Here is a 10,978-nt window from a genome sequence, read left to right as displayed (position 1 = left end):
AACTCATTGCTTTTTTGTTTTTTCCTTGTTGGTTTCATGATGCAAACCATATTTACGTACTTATTCAGTTCAACTTAAATTGCTTGCGGCCTACTAATTCTTTTTCCCAATTTCAAAAGAAACAATGTCATAGTTGGCCATCATAAATGATTATTGACACATCAATAAGAGAATTCCTAAGCTATTGCAAGTCATTTAACATCATCTTAGGTGGTGTCAATAAGAAAATCCCATTAGATAAACTGTGGCATATGACTTGGTTTTTGTTTGTGTCATTATTTGCAGTCGAAAACAAAGGTTTCTCTATGACGGGGGTTCTGGACTTCTGGATGTTATGAAGATTAACAAGAACTTGAAACTGGGTATAGGATCAGTCCCTGTTTATTCCGATTCAATTTGATCTTGTCTCATAATTGGTTAGGAATTGATTGGATTTGGCCGCAATCTGTTGGATTTGCCCAAACTCGCTTTAATTCAGTCGGATTCAGTATGCAAAGAATCGGGGTAATCAGACAAGTGCATATCAGTCGATTTTACAGAATTGAATAATTATTTCCTCCAAATCGTTGCCTCCTCCAATTCCTCCAATTCCTCTCATAGGGGAAGGAAATAACAACCTTACCCCCTGCCCGAACACATTGGAGGTGATAGTTATTCGATTTCACAGATTTTGATCCGAGTTTTAAAATAAAATAATGTCATCCAGGAATTGGGGTGACAAGGAAAAGGGGAGCAGTTTTACTACCCATTTCTATCTCGGACAAGTTCAGGGAATCATTTTCTACTAAACAGACCTGATCCAAAACTAGTCCGATTAAAACTGAAATCGAATCAACCTATTATTACAGTCTGGTTGTATGAGATAATTTTTTTAAGGGAAAGAGTTTTCTGTTTGGGAGCGTAGCCCCTGCGCCAGCAGAAGGACCAACGAGAGCATGTAAGAAAGCATCAACAAGAGTGGGATTTCTACCTTTCAGGGGGATTGGGGTGGTCATTTCGAGCCATATGTGTCTAAGCGCAGGAGCTACACTCCCAGACAGAGTCCTTATCCCCTTTTTGTAATTAATTAGCTGGTTTTGGTCCAACCTAATTAATCCGATCGACCGATCAGTTAGAAAAGAATGGGTGTCAAAGAATGTGACTCTAAACTGATTAAGACAGATTAACTGTTTGATTAAGATGATTTGATTAAAGCCGATTGAAGACTGACAACCAATCAACTTATTATTAACTTGTCTCGATCTTGTGTCTCAGATGAGCAAGATTGATGAAGGCTCGACCAAAACCAACCGGTTGACACCCCTACTACTAACAATACGAGTGCATCTCAAACCCTTGTTGCATCAAACACACTCCAATTCTCCAAAACCCTTGTTGACCAGTGGATTCGAATGGTGTCTATAGAATATAAGGAAACAATAGTGGTATTATCAATCATTCGTAAATAGAGGGTACACATTAATAACCGCTGATGATTATACTTTTCCTCACACACGATGAAAGAAAATTTTCTCCAAAACAAAAATTAACCTAAATGGAAGTATTAAGGGTTAGGGTTGGCATTGGTTGGTGGGACGGTGCTGGTGGAGTCCAAGAATCTTGTACGATAGAAAATGTTAAACCAAATACGAATTGTTAATTAGACGGATAGGTTCGACAATGAATTGATTGAAAACTCTCAATATGAGTATGGCTTAATATCAACAATATCATAACACTGTCATTTTTCTTTACCCAAAAAAAAAAAAAAAATCATAACACTATCACTTCACAGCTGAACCAGATAAGTTTATTCGTTTTTTGCCTAAGAAATTCTGTCGCATGGTAGAATGATGTGGCAAGTTCAACAATTGGATGGAAAGGACATTTGGACAAGTCCTAAGTGAAGTTCCAAACTCACCACTAGTAGATAATCTCCCATGAAGTATAGGCACCTATGTATATTTGGTCATCCATGTAGTGCCATGCACCCTTCATTTGGAGGTAGTTTTCTAAAGTTACAGCATGAGAAAAAAAAAAAAAAAGTTGGCATGAGGCTACCTAGAGTGAGAGCCGCCAAGGACGACAGTTACAGAAGCGTGGTGGTTTGTTATATGTCTAATGAAACTCACTCTAGTGTATGGACACTAGCTAGATTGGACCAGCCGAGTATGAGATAGGTTAAAGAGCTTGATTTAATGCGTTCCAATAGTTCTAGAACTTTTGGTGTATCTGTAAGTGAGTTTGCTTCTCTTCTAGTCTTTTGAAGAAAAAAAAAAAACAAAAATTGGATCAATTGAGCTCGTATCGTTGGATGAAGCATCTTCCACATGTCGAGCTTTCAAACCCAAACTACAAAGCACCATAAGATGAAGGAATTGCACAGAATTTTGCCTCGTTACACTTGATGATACGGCTCACAAATCAATTGTGTGATTACTAACAACTTACCTTATCTTCCCTTTATTCTCTCCTAAAGATATTTTTTGTACAGCAAAGCATTAAACCATTGTAATTCAATTATTTCAGCAATTACAATAATTGAAGGTACTGCCTAAAATGATTGGAATTGACAGAAAGGAGAGTCGTTTGAGATTTAACATCAGCAATGGAAGTAGAGTGAATGGTTATCGTAGCTACGATGGAGTCGTTGTTTATGCTTGAGCAGCTTTGCACGCAGCTCAGAAAAGGAAACCAGATTGGTGTTGTTTGTTTCCAATTGTGATCATGAAGGTTTCGTATCCAAATCCTAAATCATTTAAGGTGTAGCTTACAAGATTAGATCTTTAATAAGCCATTCATCTATGGCTGTAAGAGAGTCAGTCAAATACTCGATGCGATGAACGAATTCAGAGATGGCCTGATGGAGCCCCATTTTTAAAAATCGCTTGAAGTTCACTGCACAAGTAATTGCATCTTGCTGAGGACTGCTATTGAAATAATTCAACGAATACATCCCATACATCCTTTCCAAAAAGACGCCCAGAAATGGTGATTTGTAGAAGAAAACGAAAAATTAAAAGAAAAGACGCAAGACACAAACACACAATTACGTTCACCCCCCAGATGGGAAGTTACATCCACACCTAAGCCACAAACGAATTTCACTATCTCTGAAATGTTACAAACCCTCAACTTACTACTCTCCCAAAGAAAAGAACAATACATAGATAAACTCTAACTCAGAAAGTACAGAATTGTCCTAGAACCCAAAAATGACCATCCAGTCAGAGTCGCACCAAAACAGAACATATGTTGAAATACATATCGATTCAAAGGTCTCAACAAGCTCTATATGACACATTGCCTCTAGCAATGACGTACGCACTTTTTAGACCATCCAAACTAGTTTCGAGGCCAAAATAGCCCTCCGAAGATACTCTGAACCACTCTCTGGACCTAAATCAGGCTTCACCAATAACACCATCAACATGTTTTTTTATGAAGAGGATGAATTCGAGTTTTTTTATTTTTAGTTTTATGAAGATGGATTCGATTAGCTCAAAAATAGTTGTTCATGAAAACCTTCCCCATAAGCAACAGCTGCTTAGCGCAATTGGTGAGCTATGAGACACTTCATGTCCATGCTGACCAGGAGGTCTCAAGTTCGAGTCTCCTGACTGTTACCTTTCCCCCTCCTCAGTTCCCCCCCTAAGAAAAATATATAAAAGCTCCCAATTCCAAAAAATAAAAAATAAAAAATAACCTCTCATATAATATTCTTTGACCCACATAACAAAGGATACCATTGGCTTAAACTATGACGGCATTGTAGTAGTTCTAAAAATACTCATTCTTCTACGAAGGAGAAGCGAGAAGCATTCATTTTGCAAATGGGCTTTCATTGAACTTTTCCTAGCTTCAGTCTCTTACATGACTGTAAATCTATACGACCTCTTTAATTAAGTAACCATGAGTAAGCTTGAGGATATCTTTTATTCTATTTCTTTTGGGGGAGAGGAGTGGAGGGAAGATTGAAATGCCTCAGAAAATTCCCCCCTATTCTAAATACCAAGTTTTAGCTTGGTTCAAATTGAAGGTCTATTTTGGAGGACTAAAACATTTCACGTGATTCACAGGGTTCAACAAACAATCGATATTTCACGATAAAAGATGTAGTACTACTTGTAATAGCGGTCATTCTATATCGTATTAAGAATCGAAATATGATCGAAAGAAAAAATCTCTATTTGATGGAGTTTCTTCCTATACCTATGAATTCCATTGAACCCAGAAATGATACATTACAGGCGTGTTTGGTTGAAGGATTCTGAGGAGTCGGATTCTTAAGAATCTAAATTTTGTAATTTTTCGCGTGTTTGGTTTCTCGTAACACGGTTCCATGTTGGATTTTAAGAATCCACAAGAATCCAACTTTATGTGTAATTTTTAGAATCTATAAGAATTCACCCCTAGGGGTGAATTCCAAAACGAGTCCAGGTTTCTGGGCCCTCATACATATAGGATGGATTCTAGTGGACTCCAAAAATTGGGAATGAACATCAGCTCCATTGCTAGGGTTTCTCGACCATCTCGTTTTCTTCTCCAGCCTAGTTGCGACTCAAAGCCCAGGCAAACCGACTCCATTGCAAATCGAGAGAACTTCACTCAACCTAGTTACCATCTCTGCAACTAAATTGAATCCAACTTTCTCTCACGATCGTTACCATCTCTGCAACTAAATCGAAGACTACAACTCTCTCTTACAGGTAACCTCTCTCTCTCTCTCATGGTCTCATTGTCGTTCCTTCGTTTTTGCAGCCCTAACATCTTCAACCCTCTCTGCAACTCAATCAAAGACTGCAACTCTCTCACCGATAAAATCTCTATCTCTTTCTCTCTCTGTCTCTCTCATTTATCTATCTCGGTCTCACTCTGGTTCTTTCGTTTTTGCAACCCTAACATCTTCAACCCTCTCTGCAACTCAATTGAAGACTACAAGGAACTCACAGGTAAACCCTATGTCTCTTTCTCTCTATCTCTCTCTCTTTCTCAATAAACGTAGGGTTCCAATGAATTTGTCATATGTGTACATATCTGGGTCAGAGTGAGTGATTGATCATGATGTCTATCTAAGTCTAATTTGATGATGAAGCCATTAATTAATTAATATTGTAATGTTGGATCATGGATCGATGGCTGGATTTCCCCAACAAAAAGATGACCTAACAATGGCCATTTTTTATTTTTGCGACAATATATCTTAATTTCTCTGCCTAATCCAGATATGTACATATATGAACACTGGAACTCTGATATTGAAATAGGCTGGAAATCCTCGACAGAAATTTGAGAAAACTTGTTCTTTGATGGTTTTTCTCATTATCCCTTTTGATGATGACTGTTTTGTGTGCTTAGGCAGCTTCTTTACCTATCAAAACTGTCAAAAATAGATTAGAAAACTTATCACAACACTACTCTTGAGCAACATCTTGATGACTGCCTATCATCTCTATCAGCAAAGTTTGAAATTTCAGATTTAGTCCTATATATCATCCAAGTCTTGGATGATTTTACTGCTGGTTGCTTTATGGATGATTTTACTGAAGCCCCTTGATACATTAACTGGCACAATCAAATGATAGCTAATTCCTTAGTTTTTAATAAGAGAGGGTAAGCACTCCACGGCCAGCGATCATAGACATTGTTAAAGACTGCCTTACAATGTGTCCAAACTTGGATTCTTAGTATCTTAAACTGCTTTACTTGTTTGATAACATCACAAATTGGCCTGACCTCCATCTTGACAAATGATTTCTAGTAAGAGATGTTGCTGCAGATGGTTTAGTAGCTGGGCTGAAAGCCCCATAGGGAATGCCTATCAAATGAGAATTTCCAAGTTACATTGGCTTGAATAGGGCTAATATCAAGCATAACTACTTGATCAAACTAATTTTTTTTTTCGGGGTATAATTATGAAAGGCATTCAATAAAGCTCAAAAGGGGACATGTCAAAACCAGAGTTGAATGAGTATATATACCTGGAGAAAAACCAGAGTTTGTGTCCAATTTGATATAGTTTTTACTGCTTTATGACTTTATGAAAAAACAGTAAATTCTTCTCCTCTCTCTAATCTTGGAATGAGGGACTAGATTGGATGACTTTTATTAAATTTACTATAAAATGCATATTTATTGATGTGCACCTCCCTAAATGGGGAGACCCTTTTCTCATCCCAATGATGGACTTAGTTTCAAATTTACAGTTCCTCATCATCTTTATCAATTTTTTTCTAGAATCTGAGGTTCCCCACACCCATTTCCGAAAGGAGGAGACAAACTTCATCTCTTTTCGGTCAAACTAATAATTCCAGTGGCAAGACAATATTGGTCATTTTGGTTTCTAGGCTTTCTTCCCCCCTACCTAGCTATCAAATGGTGTCCCATATAATAGTATATCACCAGTCAAAAATGCTGAATGACCACCTCAACCGCTTAGATATATCCACAGATATATGGTGGTAGCATAGGATTTGTTTTCTATTAGTCTTTTCTTTATTTTAGTTATTTGTAAATTTCAAGTTCCGTCTTGATGGGTCTTTAGCTCAAATTAGTAGAGCACTTGGAACATGAACATGTTCCAGGGATAGTGGTTTGAATCCACCAAGGCCCTTCTGACTCAACTGTTCATAGCATAGTCAGTTATGACACTAATCCACACAAGAACCCAAATTTAATGGCATCTTTGAAATTTGACAAAACTTTTATATGTATGTACTTAAATTAAATGGATATGAATTTTTTAACATCTGTAGAGATCTCTGTTGTTTGAAAATGCCCGTACTATGAGTTTTGCTTTGTTGAAGTAACAAAACATCACTTAGTGCTAATTTTGTAATTTTTATGGACACATGAAAAATTGGGAAAGACTTTCTTTTGAGAATTTTAATCTAATTTTTTGATTATCTTATTTTTTATAAAATCATATTAAACGTGTATAACAAAACAAGATTAAAATATTTTTTTCAGACAAAATTCAAGTAGAATCCAATTGACAGACTCAGGATAATCAAACAATCTTACATATGGATTCAAAAGGATTCCACCTGACAGACTCGGGGTAACCAAACAGATTTTTTATCTGAATCCAAATCCACATGAATCAGATTCTTAAGAAACTGAGAATCAGATTCTTAAGAAACTGATCCAATTTAAGAATCCGACTCGTCTGACGCTCTCAACCAAACACATCCTACAAGAATCATTTAGGTCTTCCAATATCAATGGGTTGATTGTTTCATTCATGTATCTTCCAAGGGAAAAAAATAAGATCTCTGAGAATTGTTTCACGGATCATAAAGAAAGTACTTGGATTCTCCTAGTAACTAAAAAATGTATCATGCCTGAATCTAAATGTCTAAATGGGATTGGTGGTGTGGAGGAACCAGATCGAAAAACAAGATGGATATTGTGTTTAGACTATTTGCGTCTTTCCTCCACTCCTTTGCTTGAGTAAGAAGATAATTATTCTCTCTCAGATTTAGCTGCTTTTCTCCATGGATGGTAATCTATGATACACAGGAGCAGCTTTCACTCAGAACTGTGCAAGTTATGTCAATTTTTTGCTCAAACTTAAAACAAACATGCAGTAACAAAGAAGAATCATCCGAGAAGGTATAGAATGGAAACTTTACTCAGAATCGTTTAAATGGACCCAACAGTAGAATAACTAAGTAGCAATAACAGAACCTTCGTGCCTGAAAACTTGTCTAAAAGAGATCCAAATATCAAAAGTCTTACATTCAAAACCTCTAGAGTTTTATAGCTTATACACACCTTAATTTACAACCAGAGAAGGGTTCCTTTGTATCAACAAACATTCAAATCTATGGATTATTGGATTTCCTCATTGAGCATAAAACCTTAAATTTGTTTTCAAATCACCATCATTATTTTATTTACCAAAGATGGATTTAATCCACCAAATGCCTTTGGTGTCCTTGGGTGCTTCATCCCCCTCTGGAGGAGGGTCAGTTTGTGGTGTTTTGTGCAGTTTCTTCACATCATAGCCCACATCCTCTGCCTTCCTAACTAGCTGATTGTATATCTCTTCATCCATCTGGGTTTGCCTACACAAGATCTGAGCATAATAGGAGTAAAAAAAAATTATATATAAGAGATTTTCACAACATACACAGTGATAAACAGAAGGGACTATAACTGGCTGTCTCAACTTAGCAGCATAGGTAAACACAAATTAAGCTAAACTTTTTTAAGAATCCACAACCAGATTTTCTATCTAAAAAATAGAGGAAAAAAGACAAGCAAGTAAATCTAAGATAATACCAAACAAGATCTACATCAAGGTTCTGTTCATTAAAATAAAGAATAGATTCAGTGTCATAGAAAGCTGAAGAATAACCCACTTCATGAATTAAGAAGAAGAAAAATGCAAAACGGTATCTTTTCTCATAACCAAAATAAAAAATGGAAATTGCAGGAGGATAAATTCAGAATCTAATATTCTTCACAACCACCCATTGAAACTAACTTAAGAAGGAATCCCACAGGAAATGACAAACACATCTGTAGACAGAGAAGGTTGATGAACACACCCAAAGTTAACATCTTGGTAGGCTTCCCAATCAAAGCATAGTTATAACAATTATAGATATGAAGAACACCAAACTAGTAAATTTGATATAAACTAATATAAAATAAGAAGCATCTCAAGAAAAAGAATCAGGTCAGATTTTTTCTTTTTGTTTAACAAAGCAAAGAAAACAGGTTCATTCTCAAAGAAACCTGAAGAGTGAGACAGCTTCAACTCCAACAGCTACTTAATCTGGTCAATCACTGTTCAAAGAGTAAACAAGAGGCAAAACGGCTAGTTGATAGAGAATTTTGTTTATATCAGAAACTTAACTGGATATTTCACCCCAATCTTCACCATGTATTATCCCATTTCATGTATCAAGGATAGAATATTGCAAAAGGCTTTCTATTTTTTTTAAATAAGAAAAATTTTTCAAAAAGGGTCACAAACCAGTATTTAATAAACACACACTCCCAAAAAAAAATTTCTCCAGAGAAAAGAAACCCATTAAAGAAGAACTAAAACAACTACAAAAAACAGAGGATGATGATGGAATTAACATTACCCAAAGATAGTTCCTGCTAGGCTGCCCAATCAAAGCATATTGATAATCATCATCAATATAAAGAACCCAATAATCTCCAACTACAGGAATGATAGGTAAGAAAGGAGGAACATAGAATTTAACTTTCAGCTTGGCCTCATCACTTGAAGGGTCAGCCTTATAAGCAGTTCCCTCAATGCCCCCTTTCTTCCCACCACTAAAAGTCTCATTGAGGACATGAACAGTACCATCATCTCTCAAAGTATAAGTAGCCCTTGTATTGACACCATCCTTAGGCTGAAATCTTGAAGGGAAAGAAGCAATCTCATACCACCGACCCATGTATTTCTGCAAGTCTAAACCCTTCACGACTTCCATCTCTTTCGCCGCCATTGTTTTTGCTGTAAAGGTATTCAAGGTGATGGGTTTCTGCTTGATGGGTTTTTCTTTTATAGGATGAATTGCTCTCGGGATTATTCTTGGGGAGCAAGGAAAAACTGAAAAAAGGAAGGAGGGTTGAAGATAAGGTTCAGACCTCAGATTTTTTTGTTTCCTTTTGTTTGATATGAAAGACGTGTAGAGATCAGGGTGTGATGGACCTACACGGCTACACGTACGCCAACTCCACTGAAACTGTGGGCTTCCAGATGGATGTCTCTGGGGGATTCTAGTTTTTCTAGGTGGGGTTTCAGTCTTGGTGTAAGCTGTCAGTCACGAAGCTTGCGGATGAGCATTCATTTGTGAATTGGTATGAACTGTTATTTTGCAAATCTCATAATTTCTTTTGTATTCACACAATTCCATAAGATGAGAACAAATATTTTAGATTTACAAAAGGTTACAAAATATAAAACTGAATGGATCAGATTTATCTTATAATTTTTCTGAAACATCTTCCATTGTTATATGAATGATTATTCAAAAAAACTTAAGGGTCTATATTCAATTTTACATCCCATGAATAAAATGGAAATTTTGTTCTTGCCTTATAGTAAATTAATTTTTTTTTTTACAAAACATAAGGGGTAAAGATTTCTCAATCTATTTAACAGGCGAGGTTAGGTGTGAGAACCATGGAGGGATCAGGGGATCAATGAGCATACTAGTCTTAGGATTTTGAATCCGGATCAACTACCCACATGGGGACGGGTGGGGACAGATCTGACCCCTCCATGGGGCATGGATCCCACACCCCCATGGAGGGTTTAGATCTGTCCCCACCTGTCCCCATGTGGGTAGCAGATCTAAACTCTAGGATTTTCAAGGTTATATTGAGTTGTCACTCTAATATTAAAAAAAAGTATCATTTTTAAAAATAAAAAAAAAAGAAGGTTTTAAAGACATTGAGTTGTCACCTAAATTAAGGTCTTGGATCCACAATAAAATTGACTTCAAATAAATCTTATGATTATTGGGCTAACCATGAGATTGAGATCTCGTCAAGTTTTAGTCTGGTGAAGGTGTTGGGCATCACAGTCTTCCATTTATTTGTTAGCATGGTTCTTGTGTTGAGATACAAACCAATGTCTATGTGTGTGAAAAGACCGTTCACCCTTGTGAAATAAAAAATCGCATCCAAACTAATGCCTCTATATGCACTTTCATCGGCTACTGCACTGATGCAAGAGCTACACGACCGATTAGCGCTCTATTGCTCATAAATTTAAACGTTATACATATCTCCAATTTGCATTTTAAGAAAGAAAATAAGTGCATAATTATTACAAATTTAATCTTTAAAAGGCACTAAATGAGAATACTATTCTCATTTGAAGGGATGGGGAATAGATTTTGTTGGTTTGGGAGTACATAATCCAAATGCATTCTCTAGCTTGAGGATAGTATACAAGATATTTACAAAAAATACCATAATTAATGAAATGGCCTAATAAACATGAGAAAATGTATGAAAAAAGATA

At 36.4% G+C, this 10,978-nt stretch overlaps 1 protein-coding gene and 1 long non-coding RNA gene across 4 annotated transcripts in view; both read right to left on the bottom strand.

Moving 5' to 3' along the window:
- LOC122652790 overlaps positions 1 to 4,709 on the bottom strand; it is a 32,079-nt gene extending 27,370 nt beyond the window's left edge. For 2 of the 3 annotated variants that reach the window (XR_006331648.1, XR_006331645.1), the window contains exon 1: positions 4,694 to 4,708. This is a non-coding gene — a long non-coding RNA (uncharacterized LOC122652790). Of the gene's footprint in view, positions 1 to 4,693 lie in introns of all 3 variants that reach the window. The other variant, XR_006331646.1, reaches the window with a different exon arrangement.
- A 2,988-nt stretch (positions 4,710 to 7,697) lies between these two features.
- LOC122652733 (temperature-induced lipocalin-1) lies at positions 7,698 to 9,495 on the bottom strand. The gene is made up of 2 exons (XM_043846557.1): positions 9,081 to 9,495; positions 7,698 to 8,059 (listed from the first exon to the last, which is right to left on the bottom strand). The coding sequence occupies exons 1-2, from the start codon at positions 9,450 to 9,452 to the stop codon at positions 7,874 to 7,876; spliced, it is 558 nt and encodes a 185-aa protein (XP_043702492.1). The 5' UTR covers positions 9,453 to 9,495; the 3' UTR covers positions 7,698 to 7,873.
- Between the last annotated feature and the right edge of the window lie 1,483 nt (positions 9,496 to 10,978).

The sequence above is a fragment of the Telopea speciosissima genome, chromosome 2 (genome assembly GCF_018873765.1).
Source record: "Telopea speciosissima isolate NSW1024214 ecotype Mountain lineage chromosome 2, Tspe_v1, whole genome shotgun sequence".
Taxonomy (NCBI): domain Eukaryota; kingdom Viridiplantae; phylum Streptophyta; class Magnoliopsida; order Proteales; family Proteaceae; genus Telopea; species Telopea speciosissima.
The sequence above is the reverse complement of the archived record's forward strand: the minus strand, read 5'-3'. Positions and strand labels throughout refer to the sequence as shown.

Bases quoted from the DNA above. Each gene is read 5' to 3' on its own strand.
- LOC122652733 (XM_043846557.1), bottom strand. From the start codon at position 9,452: ATGGCGGCGAAAGAGATGGAAGTCGTGAAGGGTTTAGACTTGCAGAAA. The intron at 8,060-9,080 runs GTAATGTTAATT...TATTATGCTCAG, and splicing joins CTAGCAGGAACTATCTTTGG to ATCTTGTGTAGGCAAACCCA.